At 38.6% G+C, this 23,076-nt stretch overlaps 1 protein-coding gene across 2 annotated transcripts in view; it reads right to left on the reverse strand.

Annotated features, from left to right (window-relative positions):
* The window catches only part of LOC310741811 (uncharacterized protein), a 144,637-nt gene that overhangs the window by 13,756 nt on the left and 107,805 nt on the right, over positions 1 to 23,076 (reverse strand). For both annotated transcript variants that reach the window (XM_083570091.1, XM_083570092.1), the window contains exon 4: positions 12,196 to 12,401. In XM_083570091.1, coding sequence (XP_083426217.1) covers positions 12,196 to 12,401 — 206 coding nt within the window. The remainder of the gene's footprint in view (positions 1 to 12,195; positions 12,402 to 23,076) is intronic.

Here is a 23,076-nt window from a genome sequence, read left to right on the forward strand (position 1 = left end):
GTCTGGCCTGCAGTCAAGTCAAGTCAAGTCAATCAGGATTTTATTCTCATTCCAGTAGGGTTGTAGGTATAGATTAATTTAGTAATCGAGTATTCTACAGATTATTCCAACGATTATTTGAGTAATCGGATAAGAAGTACTTTTTATTTATTAGAGAGCAATACTAAATACAACGACGAGTAAAATAAACAAGTAATTTTTTTCTTTTTAGAATAAATTACATTTTACTGCTTAAATTGTATACAAGAATATCTGTGAAAACTAAACCCATTTAATAGCCATATTACATCAAAATGCAAATAAAAAAATATAAATAAAAATATACAAATAAATTCCAGATTATTCTAAAAAAGTAAATGCTTTATACAGTGTTTTCTTTGTTTTAGTTTGAAATGATCCCAAACTATGAAACCTTCGTTTTCTTTGGCCTGAATCCTATGGAAGCCTGTTTCCACCCCATAAAAAAAAAAAAAAGGTTTGCATAATTTCTTGCAAAAGTTTATTTCTCTTATTCTGACTTTTTTTCCCCACAATTTTATTTCTCATAAACATCCGTGAGAGTAGGGAGCAGGTGGAGAAGAGAGGTGGAGGTATGCGCTGAAGATAAGAGGAATGAAGGTCCCACATGTGTGTGAATAAGAGGGAGGGCAGTGGAGGGGTGCGGTTGCAGGGAGAAGAGGTGGAGAAGGTGGAGGAGTTCAGGTACCTGGGGTCAACAGTGCAAAGTAATGGAGAGTGTGTAAGAAAAGTGAAGAAAAGAGTGCAGGCAGGGTGGAGTGAGTGGAGAAGAGTGACAGGAGTGATTTGTGATAGAAGGGTATCTGCGAGAGTGAAAGGGAAAGTTTATAGGACTGTGGTGAGACCTGCGATGTTGTATGGTTTAGAGACAGTGGCATTGAGTAAAAGACAGGAGGTGGAGCTGGAGGTAGCAGAGCTGAAGATGTTGAGGTTTTCGTTGGGAGTGACGAGGATGGACAGGATAAGAAATTAGTTTATTAGAGGGACAGCGCATGTAGGATGTTTTGGAGACAAAGGAGGAAAGATTGGGATGGTTTGGACATGTGCAGAGGAGGGACATGGGGTATATCGGTGGAAGAATGCTGAGGATTAAGCCGCCAGGAAGGGGGAAAAGAGGAAGACCAAGGAGGAGGTTTATGGATGTGGTGAGGCAAGACATGCAGGTAGTTGGGTTGAAAGAGGCCGATGTAGAGGACAAAGCAGTATGGAGACGGATGGTGCCCTGTGGTAACCCCTAATGGGAGAAGCCGAAAGAAGAAGAAGAAGATTTCTCATAAACATCCAACATTTCTGGTGCATTCACTGGTAACCATGTTGTGGGGATGAAGTTTGAAGCTGTTTGTGTATGAACAAGGCTCCTTTGCTTCATCTGTCTTTATCCATCTCCTACATAGCCGATTGTTCCCTCCAGGGCTCGGAGGCTTAGTCTGATACTATGCAATTCTACTGATTGTAGCCTATTTAATTTTTAATGTGCACAGATTTCTGGCAATACAGAGTGGGGATGCGGGCTGATTGGCTAAAAAAGTTGGAATGGACAGGGGGGTATGTCGAATTAGGCAAACTGAATCTTCTCCTCTCCCCTGCTGTTATCTCCCCGTTCCTTCATTTTTTCATTCTACAGCGCATTTTGTGGTTACCTGTCCAGAGTGCTCCTGAGTTTAGCAGGTGATGCGTCAGTAATAATGGTCCGTGGGAAAACACTGCTTTCTGTGTAGTAAAAAAATGCTATGTGTGTAGTTAAAAGGTCTAAACGACGCATCAAGGCAAATGATTTGCCTCCATAATTATTTTTTGCATTCTAATTACTTAAGTCCTCAAGAAATCATTTCAGCCCTATATTCCAGTCATACACAGTGCAATACCCAGTGAAAGGAAACAACGTTCACCCAGGACTAAGGTGCTACATACAGTAAGACAACATAAATTAACAAAAAAGAACACGAAACCACAAATCTCAAAACTAACGACATAAAATATACATGTGCAACATTTAGTGCAATAGGAGAATGCTTTGCACCAGTCCATTAACCTGCACTACAGTTGCTGGCTGACCTCAGCTGCTGACACTTTGGTGCTGGACAGGTGGTGTTGTTAAACCGTGTAGCAGATTTGTTTGCCGCAAATTTTGTGTTTATGTCGGTGATTACATTTTTACAGTTTTCTCTAGCTCTTATTCCTTAGATAATATAAAATTATTGTTTTGAGATCCTGTATTCTCTACTTTGCGCCGGTTAGGTTTCTCTTTTTTCTTTTCTTTTGGAGGAGCGCTTTATTCCCTTTTTTAATGCAGTGTGTGTTTTAAACTGCGAACAAACCCTACAGTAAACACATTATGGTATGTAATTTCTCTGATATGGCTAGCATCCAGCTCATTCAGTGGGTGAAGTGTGACATGTATAGTCAGTCTTTCTCTGTCACTATAATTTTATCTGTGTGAAGTGTAGGTTAGTTAGCTCTCTAAAGGAGAAGATCCTAGCATTAGAGGAGCTCATCTAGAAGGAATTAGTGATTTTAAGAGCACTCCAAGTTCTGCAGGGGAAAGTCTGCATGCCCTAGGTGGAGTTAGCATTCCCCCGATTTCGGCATTAGAGCCCTCACAGCAAGGTGAGTGAGTGACAACTCCACGGTAAACTTGCAAAGCCAAAGCTAACGCGTTGGCTTGCCCATGGGAGCACAATTCCTCTCCGCTTCACGTGTCCAACAGGTTTGCACTGCTCAGTGAAGCACCCGTTGTGATGCAGCTTACAGCAGGTTATGGTCGCTGAACTGCTGGATGTCCGAGTGGTGCTCCGAAAACAATGTAGGCTTCAGAGATAATTAGAGCAATTTTGCGGGCAAGGCTGGCCTGTTAGGGCGGGACAGTATACATCCCACTCGGGATGGTGCTGCTCTCATTTCTTGTAGTATAGGTCATAGTCTCAGAACAGCACTAGTTAACCAGTGACTGTCCAGAGCCAAGTAGGGAGCAGACAAACAGGCAACTGAACGTCTGCTTGATGCACGGGGCTGTCACTCAGGGTCCACCAAATTCGGACTGTGTCTGTCTCCCGAGAGAAATCAAAATGCAAAAATTCTCAGAAAGTCTTAGTCTGACCCCACAGAGCTCAACTGGGCCACTGAATGTCTAGAATCAACGTTCCGTTACACGCTAGATGATGTAGCTCCCCTTAAAAACAAAATGTTTATGGAGAAAAAAAAGCACTGTGTTAAAATGATCATACACGCTCCTTATAAAAGACCACTCTGAAATAAGAATGTAAATTGCGTCAAAAACAAATTGACAGCATTTTAAATTACAGGGAAGGAGAACCTCCCGATTTATAGAAAAGCTCTTAGTGCTGCTACAGTAGATCAGCATATTTCTTTACCCTCATAGAAAATAAGCATAATCCTAGATTTTTATTTAGTACAGTAGCAGAATTAAGAGGAAATAAAAGCATTGCATTAACATGCACACAATCAATAGGTAGTAATGATTTAAGAACTTTTTCAATAATAAAGTTGAAAACATCAGGCAAAAAATCCAGACGATTAATATAAATCAAAACTATTTTATAAGTAACCCTGTAGCTAGCACTGTAATTATCAGACATTCAATTACAAAGTTTTACTTCTATTCAAGAGAATGAATGAATTTCATTTATTTCCACATTAAAATCAACTTCAAACTAGTAGTTATAAACCTATTTATTTAAGAAACCTGTCTTTGACCCTTGTCAGCTGTCCAACTATAGGCCAATATCAAACCTCCACTTTATCTCCAAGATTTTAGATTTCAAAGTTTGTAGCACAGCAGTTATGATTACATCTACTTAGGAATAAAAAAATGTTAAATGTATGAGTCAGGATTTAGGCCTCATCAGAGTACAGAGACAGCGCTAGTTAAACTGGGGAAAGTTGTAGCTCATTGGTTCAGGCATTAGACTCAGAAGGTCATAGCTTCAAATACCAGAACCATTAACCTGCTACTGCTGGTCCCTGTAAATGTAAATGTGGTAAATGACCTGTGATTGGCCTCTGATCAGGGTTTTTTCTCCTTACTTGTTTTGCTCGACCTTAGTGCAACTTTTGACAGCATTGATCATACTATCTTTCTTGCTAGACTAGAGAATGTTGTTGGAATAAAGGGAACAGCTCTCTCCTGGCTTAGATCTTATCTGACTGATTGCTATCAGTTTGTTTATGTAAATGGTGAGTTCTCCACACTCTGAGGTAACATTTGGTGTTCCGCAAGGACCTGTCTTAGACCCACTACTTTTCTCTTTATATATGCTGCCTCTGGGTGAACCTATTCATAAACATGGTATTTGCATCTATTGCTATGCTAATGATACACAGTTGGATGTTTCACCAAAGCCAGATGAGAGGGATCAGCTTAAAAATGTTGAGTGTGCAAAGAACATTAGACAGTGAATGCTTTATATCCTTCTGCTAAACTCAGATAAGATGGAAGTACTTTTACTAGGAGCACATGCAGCTAGAAGTAAACTGTTAGATTATGTAGCATCTCTGGATGGTGTTTCTGTCTCAAAGTTACAGCAGTTAAAGACCTTGGTATGATTATTGACCCTAGTCTGTCCTTTGATGCTCATTTGAATATCGTTACCAGGATTGCCTTCTTTCAACTTAGAAATATTGCTAAAATTAGAAATCTAAAGTTTCAGGATGCAGAAAAACTAGTTTATGCTATTGTTACATCTAGATTAGACTACTGTAACACTTTACTGTCAGGGTAAGTGCATAAATAAGCTTTAGTTACTTCAGAATTCAGCAGCAAGAGTACTTACTAGATCTAGAAAATACGACACATCAACCGTGTTTTAATCAGTCTACACTGGCTCCCAATTAAAATCTCGCATTGATTATAAAATAATACTTACTAACGTAGAAAGCACTTACTGGTCTCACGCCACAATATATGAGTTAACTTCTGTACCATTATGATCCCCCATGCCTTCATCTATCAAAAGCTGCAGGCTATTTGTTGGTACCTCAAATAATGAAGACTACAGCAGGGGACAGATCTTTCTCTTTTAAAGCCCAACAGTTATGGAACAGCCTTCCAATTAGTGTTGGGGACTCAGGCACAGTCTTAGTGTTCAAGTCGAGGCAAAAAAATAAAAATAAATTATTTAGTCAAGCCTTTTATCGTTAGATTTTTCGTAGGTAAGGGAGCAGATCTGGACGAATCACGGATATAGAGTGTTTGGTGAAGTGGGATATTGTATGCTGTCGTCCCCTCACTCCCACGTGTTCACTCAGGTTTCTTGACGGTGGTGTGGTGGGCCATCTCTTACCCCAGACATCCCTCATGTTTGTGTTTCCTCCTAGTTCTCCCTTTTAGTTATGCTGCCATAGCGAGTCTTGACGGAGTCACCAACTGCACACTGTCCTTAACTTTTATACAACAATAAGGATATTCAATAATCCTTAAATTACTCTCTCTTTCTCTCTCTGTTGAGTTAAACATACCAGTGACCACTGCTCCTGCCCCTCTCCTCTCCTCATATCTGCCAGCTTCGTCCTGGCCTGCCTCTGGTTTTCTCTTCGATTGGAGGCCACTCTGTGCAGCTGGGGATGTTTCTCATCAATGGCCTAGGGATCCATGAATTTACAGAGTAACACAGGAGCTTTGAGGATGGATTTGGACTGTAGTTAATGTCAACAGTCTGCTACACTTACACAGGACTACAGTTTGCATCTGATCACCATCATTGCACACCTCATCGTTTAGCTGTAATGGGGACAAACTTCCACTTAAAAAAAAAAAAAACTTTCTTATTCATTCTTTTTCACCGCATTATCTGTGTAAAGCTGCTTTAAGACAATATTCATTGTTAAAAATGCTATACAAATAAAAATTCATTGAACTGAATTGAACTTCATCGCTGTATGCTGACTCTTCATTCTTGCGGATGAGACCGATCATGGTCGTGATGTTGGCAAATCTGATAGTGGTTCATCTTGTGCATTGCTCATGAGTCAGCAAAGTGAAAAGCAGTGGACTGAGCACACAGCCCTGTGGTGCCCGAGTGCTTAGTGGGATTGTGTTGGAGGTGCTGTTCATGAGCCAGACTGCCTAAGGTCCAGTTACAGAGGGAGGTGCTCCGGCCCAAGAGCTTCCCAATTAGATGTTGAGGAATAATAGTGTTGAATGCTGAACTGAAGTCTATGAACAGCATTCATATGTATAAGTCCTTGTTTTCCACGTGAATGGGGGCTAGGTGGAGTGTGGTGGAGATATGCAAACTGCAGTGGGTCCAGTAAGTGGGGCAACAACATGCTGAGCCTCTTGAAGTGCTTCATGATGATAGGAGTGAGTGCAATGGGAAAGTAACTGTTGAGGCAAGACACAGATGACTCCTTTGGCATGGGGTCATGGTAGTTGTCAGTGAGCAGGGGTGGGACACGATGCATGGTCAGATTATTTTGTCAGGGCTCTTGTTGTTGAGTCTGGGTGAGTGAAGATTGGGTAAGTGAGGACCCAAATGCAGGACACTGAGCAATGGGGCAAGGCAAAAACACAGTCCAAAAAACAGTCCAGAGTCTAAAACACAGGCAAATAGGGCAATGCATGTACAAAACCAAAAACAGTCCAAGATTCAGAGAGGCGGCAAACAGAGCAACATAGGCAGAGCAAAAACAAAAACCGAAAACCAGTCCAGAGTCCAAACCAGAAGCAATGCAGAATAGGGGTCAGGAACAGGATAAGGAACAGGAGCAGGTGCAGGCGGGGTGGCAAGAATAATCTCAGTGCCTAGGGAGGTGGTAAAATAATCTGGACCCAAGATAAAGTCTTGGGTGTTCTTTAAAACCGGGAGGCGCGGAAAAAACAGCAAAATGGCCACCGAACCGGAAGTGCACTGCTTAAAGAGATGTTGCAGATGTCATCAAGAACATCCGCAAGCTGGTCTGCACATCTTGTAACCACTCTGCCAGGAATGTTATCTGGTACCGTAGCTTTCCGTAAAGAGCAGCGATGGCTTCTGCTGGCCAGGTTTTTTGTCTGCTTCAGAACTAATTTAGAATGCCTAATGAGTGGAGTGTATGCTAGGATTACATAACAGAGATGCGGTCTGAGCAGCTGAAGTAAGGGTGCGGCTTTATCTGGTATGCACCAGGAATGTTTGTGTACAACATGTAGAGTGTTTTCCCCTTTTGTTCCAAAGTCCACATGCTGTTGGAATTTTGGGAGCACAGTCCTGATATTTGCATGGTTGAAATATTTGGAAACAAATAACAGTCTGTCAGGGTGTTCTGCAGATAATTTATAGTCTGTAGAGTACACAGAGTGCCTCCTTAGCTTTAGCACTAGGTGGAATGTACACTCAGAGTACTATACCGGTGGTGAATTCCTAGGGTAAATAAAATGGTTTGCATCTGACAATCACAAACTTCACCAGTGATTAGCAGTGGGTGAAAATAAGGTCAAAATGGAGTGCTTGCACAATTCCGTGTTGCTGTAAACATACAGGCCGCCGCTACGAGCCTTACTGGGCTAGCTTCATTTTGTTTTGACAGAAATGCAGCTCTGTACAGTAAGGCTCGTAGCGGCGGCCTGTATGTTTACAGTAACATGGAATTGTGCAAGCACTCCATTTTGATCCATGCCAGCTAAATGGCGGCATCCGTCACTGAGCCACCATGCTCTTGAAATAGATCCAGTGAGCTGTTTAGCATTATTTTGCTAAAATATGATATATAATCCTTCCGTGAAAAAAACTTGTCATTTGGATTGTAGCATACAGTATGTTGCGCTAAACCTGTATATACCTTTTAGCATTGATTGTGCCTTTCCAGATGTGCAAGCTGCTCATTCCATATGCACTAATGCACCTCGATACCATCAGAGATGCAGGTATTTGAACTGAGCACTGATAACAACAGATGATCCTTTTCCTCCTTAGTCTGGAGGATTTCCCCCCAAAAAATTTAAATTTTAAACTGGTCTGACCAAAAACAATTTTCCACTTTGCCTCAGTTCATTTGATGAGCTTTGGCTCAGAAAAGACAGTGAACACTACAAATGTATATATTAGTTGACTGATGTGTACAATGAATGATATCCTTTTGCAATCATTCTACCAAAGTTTCAGTTTGGCTCCGGTTTTTATAATTTCTGACTAGGGATGGTAACTACAGTCTATTTTGTGGTGATTTGAACCTTCTTTCCAACAGAAAGGAAATCTCTGAGCCTTGTATAAGACCTGACACACTCATGAGAACTTCTATCTTACTCAGAGCATTGAGCCGGTTAACTGCCTAATATGGGAATCTTAATATAGCCCTTGTCCCCTCATTACCTCAGCACAATTCTCATTAAACAGAGTGTCCATGCATGGCCACATGGGAAAAGTATTAGAGAATTTTTTTTTTTTTTTTTACGTTTTTCCACAGTGTACCACTGCTTTCCTTGCTCTTTAAAACACATCTGTGAAGTGAGCAGATCAATTTATCTTAATGTTTTTACATTTAAGATAACTTTTTACAGCCTTCTCTACATGGTTCTTTTCTACACTGTAAGGAAAAGGTCATCGTTTGGAATGTTGGTTTTGTATAGATGAATACCATTGGGATAAATTGGAACACTAATTATGCACCAGACTTTCTAGCTTAACATTAGTGTCCAAACTTACTCATAGTCTTGTGGCTGAATGGGCACAAATACCAACATCTACAGAAGTGGAATGCCTTCCTAGAAGAATGGAGTCTATTATCCCAGCGAAGCAGAGACTAAATTTGGAATTTGGATTTTCAGCAAGTGCATTTAGGTCTGGTGTTCACACAGTCAGCCATGTACATTTATATAGACTTTGCTGCTCTCTTACTAGACCACATTATTATGCTCCCTTCAGTCTTCCAATGCTGCCTACTGATTTTAAATGTATATTCTGTTGCCTGCTATTGAGCTCTTCTGAACCTTTGCTTCACACCACGCACCTCATAATATCCTGTAAACAGCACGCTTGCCCGAATAATGACATCTCAATCACGTAGTAGGTTAAATTTCTATTTTAAATGCCACATTACACTGGAAAATGCAAAAGAAATTGTTATGCATGAAAATTGGTGCCACAGAATCACAGAGGTTGAAATAGAAAAGAAAAAAATAAAGGGAGATCAATACAGCTTTTAATTTTACCCCTCATTGATTATGTCAATAGCGCACACACCTTTCACAACTGGCAGAAATAGCGACTCATATTTCTGGTGGCGATGTGGCTGTAATGACTTGTCTGTGAGTGTGACGTGTATTCCTGGAAGGAAAATTAATATCTGTTCCGTTTTGGACAAAGAATTATTGTATAAATATGAAGCCAAGACATTTGATGCTTTTAAAATCATAATCATACTCACACTCACCCCCCCTCACCCCCCCCCTCTCTCTCTCTTTCTCTTTCTCTCTCTCCCTCTCTCTTTTTCTCACATGCATACATACACTTACACACACAGAGGGTCTGCGGGGTGTGTATTTCAAAGTGCTTTTGTTTCCTTGTGGTTGGCTCATTGTTTTGGTGATTGCAATGGCGAAAGCAGCGAGGTAAACTGAGCCGTTGAGAGGAAAGGGTGTTTATTGAAATCTAATGAAATTTAGCTCAACTTAATCAAACTTTAGCAAATACTTCAAGCAGCAGGGGTCTGTAATGAATACAGCACACAAGCACACAAAAATACATGCACACACACACACACGCACACGGTCAAGAGATTGTTAAAAAAAATTATTTTGAAAAGCCTAGAATCACATGTGCACGCATGAGCGCACACACACACACACACACACACACACACACACACACACACACACACACACACACACACATGCCTTATACAAGGACCTTCCTTTGACATGATTATTAATGTAGCTAATTAATTCTATTCCTACACCAACATCTCACCCTTACCTTAACCTCAGGGAACAAAAAACTTTTTGCCACATTCAGACTTTTTTTTTATTTAAGTATAAAACAAATTATTGCAAAAGGCTGCTTTCTTGTCCTTACAAGGACAAAATGATCTGCTGACTAACAGAGCAACCAAGTTCAAACTTGAATAAAAAACATTACTACAAGAATTTACCTAACACAACCCAACTCCTGGCTACTAGATTTTATTATCTGGTTTACTAGCAAACTAGGATCATGCTTATAATTACACAATGTAATCCTTTGTGCCATGTTGCTTGCTATTAAACCAGGCATCAAGTTTTAATTGCACAATACAGTAATTAATGTAACTGTAGCTAGATAACTGGGAAGCTAGCTACTTATTGGAAAAGGGATGTTACTGTAATATAAGCTGAATACATAGATGGCTAGCCTTGCTTCATTTAGGTAGCTGGGCTTAGTTAATGTTGCTAAACTTTTTCAATAATATTGTTTGAAATGTTCCATGAACTTACATTATTTACCGCTTTTGTTAACATTATTAAACACTGAACTGCAGCATTTATATCTACAGCATTTAAAATGGTTATGTTCCCAAACAAGCTACATATTTTTCTATTTTTACTTTCAAGATGTAAATACTGGAACTTTCTATTCAGCTTCAACATGTAAATTGTTTTTTTTTTTGTTCATTATTTGGTTTATCCATATGTCTATAATTAGCACAAATTTTAGTTTCTTTACTATTGACATTGTAGTATGTTAAATAATACAATAAATAGCCATATTTATGCACAATGTCTTTCTAGTAGCACAGGATTTTAGTCTATATATATATATATATATATATATATATATATATATATATATATATATATATATATATATATATATATATATATATATATATATATATATATATATAATTGCTTGTCATTTTATATTATTTTAGTTTATTATTATTAACATTTGTGAACAATGTGAACAATTTGGTTACATTTTGAAAACAATTTTACATTAAATGCCTGCTTTGTTCTATTATATTCAATATTTAATAAAATGTTAAAAGTAGAATTAATAAAATTAATGAAAAACACTTTACTATTTTGATTCAATTGGGTAATCAATTAAATTGACACAAATTAATTTGATTAATTAATTAATGTAATTATATAGTTTACATTTGTAAGACCCCATTTGGGTAATACAGTTCAACTTATTTTAGTATACTTTAACAAATGTCTCCATTGCTTCTATCCTTCATTCATTCACTCCCTTGATATGTGAAATTGTCAGGATTTTCTCCTTTTAAAAAAATTTTTGAAGCTGGACATAAAACTTTGAAGAATCCATAGTGCTATCATTAGCCACTAGCCACTTTCTGGTTAGCAGAACCTACATGTAGACACTGATATTTTAGCTACTTAACTCACTGTGTACCTCTATATTATATTATATCAGACAAATCATGGATTCTGATTAGAAGTTCATATATAAAAGGATTACTCAATCAATCAAGCTCTCTCTCTCTCTCTCTCTCTCTCTCTCTCTCTCTCTCTCTCTCTCTCTCTCGCTCTCTGATGGAGCAGTGTGGTGGATGCTTGTGGATGGTGTGAGTCACATGGTTTATTGTCATCTCTGCAATTAGACAGCCACAGATGTGCATACCTTCTGGCAACCACAAAGCCCCCAACCAACAAATTAATTTTAGATCGCCCGACCCCCCCTCCCTTTCACTCAAACAGGTCTAGCAGGGAACAAGGCTTCTTTACTCAACCCTGGGGCTTTACCCCCATTTAGGTGGCTTGCTGTAAAAGAGACCCAGTCGGTTTCTTACTATCAAAAAGGCATTTGTACCCTTTTTGCACATTGTGTAGCTGTCATGTCCCATTTTGCACATTTAGCTTTATTCATAGAATTCAGTAATGCTCATTAATTAGCTTCTAAACAGATTGTTTGCACATTTGCGCATTTTACACCCATATCACACCAATGCCAATAGCGTGAATATTCACAGTTCTAGTATGTACATTTTTCTTTATTTGATTTGACTGTAATTTGTATCCATACTTCTCTTTGAATTTTACTATATTTTATATACTTCTAGAACTAAATGTATATGAATACAGGTTTGAATTATATATCAATACATTAATGCACTTTTTTTTTACTTTGTGAAATAAATTTTGATTAATGCGTTTGGATTTCTTAACTCGCCATTATTCCAATTTCTTCCCCACAGTAAAACTGAATCATCACTATGAAGTCTACGATTATCACCACTCACCTGAGCAGCAGGATTTCAGAAAGGATTCCAAAGCAGATGGCAGCCATTTTGAAAAACATATGTGGAGAAGGGTTGTTGAAGGCTGTCAGCATGCGGTACACAGCATAGGGAACCAGGGCCACCAACACCATTACCACCACCACCATGGGCCACACACGCCAATGAGACACCACGACCTGCCATGATGTAACTTTCTGCTGCTGGTACTGAAAAAACAGATTGAGAACACAAAGGGTGAACACTCCATGGCTCATGCAACTAAACTTCCACAGACTGGTGCATAAAAAACTTTTTCTAATAGACTTTCTAAACCATAGATTCATGGTATTTCTTTTAAAGATGAACCAATTTGAGTATAGTATTACATTTTTGACATTATTTTCTTCAGTACCACCAATGTTCATAAGAAAAATACACAAAATGCTCTGAAGAAGCAATGCTAGAGTTGATTTAATTGTAGCCCAGACTGTAGATTAATGCATCCAGGTGGTGACAGATGACTACACAGATTGAAACAGTCCCTAGATTTAGAAATTAAAAGGGTTCACAGCTACTTTAATTCCTTTCCATAAATCTAGCATATCTAGCAAATAGTAAATATACAGGACATTCATCAAGTTGATTTGGGATGTAGATGGAAACTAAAGAACCTGAAGGTTCTGCTTCCACTCCAACCCATAAAAACTATATCTTTTTGGAGCTCGCTCGAGAGAAACATATATGGCTGGAAAAGTCAGGTTCCCCAATACTTTTGTCAATATAGTGAATAAACAATTGTAAATGCTGTAATTAAACTTTGATTTAACTGACAGACAGGTCTTGTACCAAATAGATGAAATGTTTGTTTTATGCTAGATTGTAGCTCTGGTTGGTTGCTGATGGTAAAACACATACCTGAAGAAGAATTTGTCTGATTTATAGCCTGATTCATGAAAATGTATATACATTTGGCAGGTAGCATAAAATGTTGTGAAAGCATATGATACCTTGTATGGTGTGGTTGTCATAACATGTTTTTATAATTTAATTCATATAACATTCGATAAAGCTGCTTTTATTTCTTCAACATTCCTATACTGTAAGTTTTGATGCCAATGCTTTCGAAAGGCATCAAGTTTTACGTTTTAAGTTTTATGTTTCACCAAGTCCTGCACAGAATCTGCGTCTCTAACCCATGTTTCAAATACTGCTTTTTTGTTCTTAGGCCAAGTCATTAGGTTTTTTGATTGGTAAAAAAAAAATGAACAAAGGCCCCTTTGTGAGGTCCAAACACTCCTCTGATGAGAGCAGCTTCACACCTGTTCTTTTAAATTACTCTTGCTCGCTCCCTCTCTCTTGCTCTCTCTCTCTCTTTTCTCCCTTCAGGCGTAGAGTGCTCTGTTGTTACAACACATACAGGTCTCCACTTAACATCAGCTCTAGCACCAGAGGGGATTATAAAAGCAGGGCAGGTTAGGCAGGTCTGTAGGTGTGTTTGTAGTGTGTATGTGTGTGTGAGTGTAAATGTGGATGAAGCTGAGTGTGTGTTCTTTATCAGTACACCCCTGAGGTGTTTCATTTCTGATATACCTGACTCAACTTACAGGTGAACAGTTTTAATGCAAAATTAGAGGCTATTAAAATGTGTAGAAAGAAATGTGGCTCGGGATTATATACGCTTAATGCTTCAGACCTGCAATTATAGCTTAGAGTTAACACAGTGTTAATAAAGATTAGCTGTTCAGTGTTCAGGTTTTTTTGGATGAAGGGCATTGAGACCTGTGGCTGGACAGAAAACAAAAAACACAGGCATTAAAGTTGTGGCATGATATTTGAACATATTTTAATTAGCGACTGGGTTTCATGTACAAATGCACAGTGCATCACCCTCTTTAGATTCACTATTCATTAATTAGATTCTTTGCGGCGACCGCCATCAAGCCAACCGCAATGTTTAAGGTTACATCAAACCGCAGTAAGTGGCTTCCTGATAGCAGGCCACATCTGTCTTCATTACTCAGACCGCTGTCAGGCTGTGCTCTTCAGCCAGAAACAAAGAGAGAGAGAGAGAGAGAGAGAGAGAGAGAGAGAGAGAGAGAGAGAGAGAGAGAGAGAGAGAGAGAGAGAGAGAGAGAGAGAGAGAGAGAGAGAAAGAGAGAGAGAGAGAGAGAGAGGGGTAGGGGTTGATAGGACCCAACTCAGACACTCTCTAAATGTTGCCTGCTTTTATTTCCACATGAAGCTTATTAGTTTTTCAAAGAGCAAGCAGGAACCTACTAATGGATAATTTCTTAAAAAGGAAAATCACAAGAAATGAAATCATAAAAAAATATAAATTACATACCAACCAACCCTTAGTAGGTGCTGTTTTCTGATAAAAAAAAATAAAAAAAAGAACATGCTTTATGACTAGTGTGCATGTCTATAAGCCTTAATACACTGTTTTGTTTGTATTTTTTTTAAAGGAGGATAATTATTTCTTTATGGTGAAAGTTTCATGGTTTCAGATCACCAGGTCACACACTCATGGAATACAGTACATGCAATGTCTTTTACTGTATATATACAAGAGGGATCCTGTTACTTGACTGTTTGCATTATTCTACATGTTTACTTTAAGATCATTGTGAGCACGTGTGAAAAATACTTAGTGATGTGAGAAAATCACGTGAAAAAATTAAACAACATGCCCTATATCGAAATGATTGATTAAATGCAAAATGAATAAAGCTACAAAAGCACATGCCATGCATGGGGGAAATTAATGTGTGAAAGTAAACAAATCGGAGGGGGAAAAAAGGCATACATTTCAAATGCTAATCATGTGTCTTCATGTGAAGTTCACATGACTCAAATAAGTGCATAAAAGGTCTAATAATTTAAAAGCTGAAGCATCAACAATTGACTTAACATACAACAATTACCAAAAACTTCCCACAGTGCTGGCATATGTTTGAATATGCATTCATGAAGACTTCTGTGTGTCCACACAGCAAGGGGCACAGTTATTCTCTATAGCACTTCAGAAATCCACACATCAAAACAAAACAGACATAAATGGACCAAAAAACAGTTAAGCTGTTCTTCTAGGAAACGATGCTCCCTGGGCTTTAGGCCTGTCCCAAAACCCACTCGTACTTCCTGAATGCCCTTCTCAGTCTCTGATTAGTTCCTCGGTACTATGTTTATCTACACCAACCCCCATTCCTTATCCAAACAAGCTCTCTTCATCTCAGCGCAGACACTAAATACACTGTACATCAGGGCTGCCCGCCTACATTTCTCATGAAATATTTTTGAGGGCCAACATTGGCTTTAAATACACTTGAGCAGCAAATAAATTGGCTAGTGGATGAAAGTTCAACTATTAATAGCACGGAATGTCCGGTTTTTAGTGCTGCATAGGTAATAGGAATTCAATTTGCCATGTAAGCGAGATTTAATGACAAGCCAAGCCACCGATTTCAATGGACTCTGTGTATTGGGTACATTTCAAGAAAATATTTACACACTGGCAATGGGGCCACTTAAAAGGATATGGGGCTCTTTGGACCGTTACGCTCACTAATCCCTTTTATCTAGACTTCTGATTTTGGTGATTTTGATCTCTCTACTCTACTGGAATTTAAAAAGCAGGCCCAAATTCAATCCCTCCATATCACAGTTTGTTCCCTAGACTGGAGTACTTATAGGTTTTCTGCTTGTGTAGACTTGTCTTTATTGGCTTTCTTAAATGTGTGGTTGTTCAAGGTTCTTGGCAAGGTGTTTTTTTTTTCCTCGTGAGGAGTGCATATTTCTAAGGAATCCTCTCTGAGAGTGCTATGTGGTCCTATGAGAATTCTCCTAGCCAAAGAAAACACATTTTAAAAACAGATGGAGCTTGATACTTATCGTGCAAGTAATTAGATACACATTGGCCCCTTTTGTCTTCTTTATGGACTCTTATGGACCAGGGGTCAAAGATCAGTGGCATTAGTATCTTGAAAAGAAAAGAGATGGACTTGTGCAAGTGGACCCCACACAGTTTTCTCCCCAATAATGCATCATCAGCGGTTTGAACAGTCAGGAGCAGTAACATATGGGGCTAACATTAATGTAATTTTTGCCCATGGTATAATATGACTATTGCTAGCAATAGAGTTAAGCCCTCTGTAAATACGCATAGACCGAGATAATCAGATATTAGAAAAATGGAGAGATCATAAGAGATTATTTTTCTGCTTTTATATTGCACAGCTGGTTTACCTAATGAATGCCTTTCAGTTCGCCCCATTCTACTGAAATGAAAGCAAAAGCGAACGGAATTTCAAACAAATAAATAAATAAACAACCAAACAAATAAATAAATAAATGAAACGCCACAATCGTGAGCGTCTCCAAGCTTATCGGACCAATTTCCGCTGTTGTCTCCTTGCTGAATAGACACAAGCGCAAGAGATATTGCTTTGTTAAAAGTAACATACTTTTCCATCTCACTAGATAATGGGCTCGACTCCCAAGGTAAAAACTCTGGAGGACGGACGTGTTGTCGAACAATGTCGCTCTGTCTTCTGATGGAAAACGCTAAAGGAGGAGACAAGCAGGGAGAGGAAGATAAGGATGTGAAGAGGAGGTCAGTCTCCAAGTCTTAAATAATCAGGGGAGAGATAACAGGGGCTGGTTAAAAGTTTTTTTAATGGCCATGTGCCGAATGGAAACAGTGCTGTTCCTGGAAGCCTCCTCAACCCAGTTTTTCAGCAGGCCCCTGCTATATTTATATTTAAAAATGAGGGCCCTACAAAGGCCAAGGCGACTCTGGTCAGGTTAAAAGCATCACAAAGAGGGTCATCACATATACCCAGGAAATCTAATTATCTTGTTAGACTCTGAGGAAAGCAGCTACATTATTGAGCCAAGAAAGAGAAGAAAAAGAAAGGGTTTTTTTCACTTATTTTTCTTGTTGTCTGAAAATGCAGGCAGCCTTGAACGTGCATTTGGAATATTGAAGACGAAAGCACTTTAATAAAGAAGATCCCATAATAGCTTGTTTCATCAAGTGAGTCAAAAGCAGTACAGCAAGGAGATTAGTAAAGTGTATCTGGATGAACCTGTTTGCACCTAAGGTTGCAAGACAAGCTGGTGGAAGAAAAGCAAATTAGACAGAATGTTACAAACTAACTACAACATGCAGCAAGTATCACAGTCAACTTAACAGTCAAAAAAGGTAAAAGCTAATTATAAGCTGCAAAGTATAATTTGATTAAGTGAAGGCACATCACAGAGTTGCTGTACATGGAGAGCTCAGAGACCCCAATTAATCGCTTTGTTCGTGTAATATATGATGCGTTCACAACAACTATATATAGCATTAAATTATCTCTCTTAATAAGCAATGGTTAAACATGAGCTAATGCCTCCATCAGCTTTAGATGCATGACCCCATTACATTTTTCCAACATGTTTGTGAAATCATATTTTAAATGATTAAAAAAATCCAACAGAAACCTGTTTTTGTTAAAGAAAAGAAGAAGAAAAGAAAAGTATTAGGTAAAACTTTATTTAGAAACATGCACTCGAAAACTTAAAAAATCTAGTACTAAGTAACCAGACCAAGAAAACACCATCTAACAACTGCCCCAATATATTAACTAGTGGTTAACAATTGCAGACAGCAATGTGTTTATCACTACCTAATGTTTTATGAATATGACCTTTAGGGGCCTCTCCAATCAATCAATATGCTGGCAAGAGGTCTGTTGGGATTATTTAAACCCCAAGATCCAAGAAGTAGGACACTGTGTACACCGGTGCAATCATTATTAATGAGCATTTGGTTAGCCCAAATACATTTTCTAGTTTTGTTCAGAGTTTTTTGTTTTTCCAGATGTACTTTTTGTCTGGTGGCTGAGGTACATGTGCATTATAAATTCTTTTCTGAATTTATGTAAATATACAGTATATGCAGACACACTTGCTGGTGCAGAGACGTGGTGCAGTTTTTATACACACTAAGACTCAAACTGTCCACAAGTAGGCCTTGGAAAGATTAGGAGAGTTGGAAAAATTGCAAGAATGTAATGTTTTTCTCAGAGGATCCCACAACTGCAGATTAAATCTACACGTTTATCTTTAACAAGTGGAGCCTAAATTACTTTCATGGGGGGGAAGAGAGAAGTGTCTTGGAGAAGAAGGATGATGGGTTTTAGTGAGAAATTTGAAAGAAGGAAAAACAAAGCGTTTTTCTCTTTCTTCTGCCCTGATTTTGCATAAATGGCTTCTTTAGAGTGGGAGGTCTAAGCAGATGCTGCTGTAAGCATAGCATTAGCATAGTCTGGCATGACCAAATAAAAGGCCTGAAGACTATATGCTGAGGGACTTTGTTTAAGAGAGATGTTTTTGAAGGAAGCAGGAAGAGAAGATGAAACCATTAAGCCTGACCAAAAAAAGTGGTACAAGGAAAAACTTAATGATTTTTTCTTTATAAGCATTGAAACATGCAGTAAGTGTGACTGGGTGGGAAATCAGGTTGCATTGTTGCCTCACACCTCCAAGTTTCATGGTTTGACCCTGATCTCAGGTTACATTTTCTCCATGTGTCCATGTGTATTTCCTCTATGTTCTCTGGTTTGTTTCACCTCCCAGAAGCATATCAGTAGGTGGCCATGTTCAACTGCTTTTAGATGTGAATGTGTATTTGTTTCCATATAGTGTTCTAAATATATTATAGATGCTAGGGCGTTTGTGGGACTGAGTTAAGGGCTTCTAATTTTATAAAATATTTGTAGATCGTTTCAATCGTCTGATTCAGTCACTGATGTGCTTTTATTTTCCTTTTTTTTTTTGTTTGGTCAAAAGACGATTCTGAGCAATTGGCTCCCATAATGAGCCATGGTTCGTTAGTCAACTTAATTTATAATTGAATGAAATGGATGTGGCTCTGTGCATCTGCAAAGTCTCACAGGGATGCAAATTTACTGCAAAGTTTGGAATCTTTCTTTAAAACACATAAAAAAAAAAAAAACTGTGCTCAAAAATAAAACATCAATAAAATTAATTTAACAGGCCATGCTGTGCAATGCCACTCCACAAATGCTGACCTCCTCCCTTTGGTGATGTGAAAAAAAAATGTCCCAGAAATTGTACATAAAAACTAATTGAGTTAAATATATCCTGAAAGAGTAAAATGTTTATGGAAAAAAGAGAGGTTTTTACAGCCCAGTGACTAATCTGAGAGCATTTATTTAGCCACAGCATTGCTGCTATTTGGAGGGTTTGGCCAGAATGAAACACAGAGACTCGTTTTTTTGTGTCGTGCTGTGTTTGCAGACGAGCAGGCTAAAGTTCCTGTTGCCCGAGAGGAGAGTCCATTAACTAATAGAGATTAAAAGCCTGATGCCTTTCGCCCCCTCCCTTGGATTACGCTTCCAAAGTGCGCCGGCTGATTGATGAGAACCAGCAGACTGACTGAAATCTACTCTTTCATTAAAGCCTCCTTCCCCCAGTCTGTTCATCCATCGCTCCGTCCTCTTTACTCTAGGTCTGTCACAGTAGGGAAGAACGAGGTAAACACACCGAGAGGTCTGGAGGAGATAAGTGGAAGCACTTTAGCATGAGCTGCAAAAGCGGACACCATGTGCTTTAGCTTCCTAAAGTTGTTTAGAATGGCACTACCTTTTCAGTATTACATATTCGTAAAACTTGAATTCTAGCAGGTAGCAATTTTATTTCCCTGATAATAGAGGGTGATAAAGCTTCATGTGACTTCTATTTCAGAGCAAGCTACAGGCTAGAGAGGAATTGTGGAAGCACAGAGTTTCTGAAGAGCATGCCAGTATAGCAATAGCAGCCACGTTATAATACTTCAGCTCGGAACGTGATTGTATGTGTTGTGTCAATCCCAGGTGGATAAGCACATCCTGACAAGGCAATCAGGTACAGAGCAATCCAGAGGCCATGTGGCCTCGGCGCTCTCACCCCTCACTCTGATAAGCTTTTCACAAATGGGGGTGTGACCGAAATTGGTTTTGTATGAGCGCTTTCACATCTGCCTCTTAGCAGGATTATTGCCACCTGTCTTCACTGGCTACACTGGGTCCATCTATTCATCTGCCTGTAGCCTCGTGCATGCACTACTTCAGGGACTTTCATTCTCTCACTTTCATTTTCAACACACATCGAACCCAATCCGGGTCAACAGTGCCACCCCAAACAAATCTGCTCAGCACATATCCACCAAATGTCAGCCTGCAGCAGAGACAGGAGGCGAAAGGCGTATTGCAAACCCCTCTTCTGTTCCCCCTGCCTTTTAAATTAACGGCAGATAGCGCTCGGCAATCGAGTGAACCTCCGTAATCGGATAAGTTACTCAATTCAGATAATGAAAGCTGGGAGACCCTTTGTCCTGGGCACGGCAATATCTCTCATGATCAATCACAAAGCGGCCAGGCGCCTTGAAAATTTTCTCCTGTCTGTCTGATCATTAATACAGCAATAAAAGAGAAATGGTTATGTTAAGCCTGGGAAGCAGGAGTCGTGATCAATAGGAAGAATGTTGGAGTGTGTCACATTTACAAAAGGAAATGCTAGGAGTGCTGGGTTTCAGATGGTAATTATACTCTCCATGTATTATTAGCACTTAGTGGCTGAGTGCAAAAGCAAAGTGCATGGTTGAAAGTAGACACTAAACAGAAATTGGTTTGTGATAATCAACTGACCCTAACACAAAACCTACATAAGGGGAAAAAAAAAGAGAAAGAATGAATAAATAAATAAAAATAAAAGAATCCTCGTTTACTGAACGGAACAACTCTTGCACAAGGTCGATGTGAAACTCATATTAGTCACACATGTAAGCGTGGGGCCTTTTTTTTTTAATTAAAAAGGAATGCCCTCGCAACAAATGGCACAGGACAGATCCATCAGACACAAAATTAATTAATACATGTCAATGAGCGATGTTTGGCACCCACTGTGCTTATCAAGAGTGCAGAGCTGTTACACAACCTTCAGCTGTGGTAAAAAAATAACAGACTGCTAACAGTGAGATGAGAGGCAAGGAGTGTGTGTGTGTGTGTGTGTGTGTGTGTGTGTGTGTGTGTGTGTGTGTTGTAGGCGTAGGTTGCCTTTGGTCAGTGCACCAGCTGCCCACACACAAACTGTTTTATTCCATCTATTTTCCTGACTGTTCTTTGCAAAAACACTTACGCTGTAAGTTGTCGTTACCTAAGATTTGTCTTGATAATGAATGCCCTTTACACCTGATTGGATAAGAAGTAATAAGTGACAAAGATATTTATACATGCAACCAGTTGCAAAAACTGAACAGTCTGTCATAGTCTAAGTTATATTTCGGTTACAACATAGCTATAGGTCACAACTTGAAATCTATACCAACCCTATAACAGTTGCAAAGTTTATACATACACCTATGCAATGTTCAGAGTAAACAATGCTTTTAGAATGTAGAAAACCATTTACAACAAAAAATAAATAGTAATTCTCTCTCTCTCTCTCTCTCTCTCTCTCTCTCTCTCTCTCTCTCTCTATATATATATATATATATATATATATATATATATATATATATATGTATATATATATATATATATATATGTATATATATATATATATATATACATACACATATACACACACGTATACATATACACAATAACCACACATTTATGTATAAATCGCAAACACAAGAGACAGATGAATTAATCATAACTTTGTTGTAAAGCACACCCTTTTTAGATTTTGTTCACTTATCTAGTTTTAAAATATCAAGACAGGCATAAACTGCTTCCCGTGTCTTGAGTCATCTCAGGCATGGACATAGGTCTAAACATGAAATACAGAAAGTGATTACTGTTTGGCTACTAGTGCATCACAAGTTTTACGGTCTGCACCCGGAAATCGGCACCTTGGTAGTTTTGAACAAAGTACTCCTTACTTGTAGCTTAAAAACAACTTAATAGCCTGACTTATGACTAACATTCAACTGGTGGGTTTTTTAATGCATCATTGATTATTACATTGCAATTTAATTTCATGACTAGGAATATTTGAGAAATATTCCTATTCCTATTATTCTATAATAATAATTAAACAATATTCCACTTCAAAAGCATCCTAAAAACTACTTTTCCAAATAGCAAATATGCAAGTTTTTTTTATTCTTCCCACTCCATAAGGCGCATTGTGCAGCAAGGGTCGGATCACTTACTTGCCATTTCCATAGCAGTTTTGTTACGGGGTTGGGATGCTAGCCCAATGCCCACCCTTCTCTATTCTCAGCCAGCCTTGGGACTGTCCACGGTGGAGTACTTTATTCCCAATCCCACAACCGAGCACCCATAGGAAGTTAAGGGCCTTGCTCAAGTGCCCAACAGTGGCAGCCTGATATGGCCATACTCTAACCCAAAACCCTGGATCCAAAGTCCAATGCCTTGAAATTCAGATATTTTTTCTTCTCACTGCGTGCCGTTTTCAGCCAATCAACCTATTTCTTGTCTTTGCATGTCCTTTTCAATCTACCACTGGTGTATCATTTCCTGGTTATCACACAGACAGAGGGAGTCAGTGATGTAAACACTGGGAACAGAGACATTTTTGATTACCTGATTACTTTCCTCTGCTTGTGTTCTATAGGGTGGATGTTCAGCCTGGATACATTCAATAGGTAACAAAATGTATTGTTTGTTCATATATTAATTAAGGCTGTCTAAATTAGCGCGTTAATGCAAATACATTTTAACAGCACTAATTTTTATTAACATGCATTTCTGTTTGACAATCTTTATAAAAAAATAGAAATAAATAAATATCATAGAGGCAAAATTAAAACCTTCAATGCAACACACGTTTATTCATGATGTCCTTTCTTTACTATATATAAAAAAGTAAATAACTTTAATGAAAAAA

Source organism: Silurus aristotelis (assembly GCF_946808225.1).
Source record: "Silurus aristotelis genome assembly, chromosome: 2".
In the NCBI taxonomy this organism is placed as follows: Eukaryota; Metazoa; Chordata; class Actinopteri; order Siluriformes; family Siluridae; genus Silurus; species Silurus aristotelis.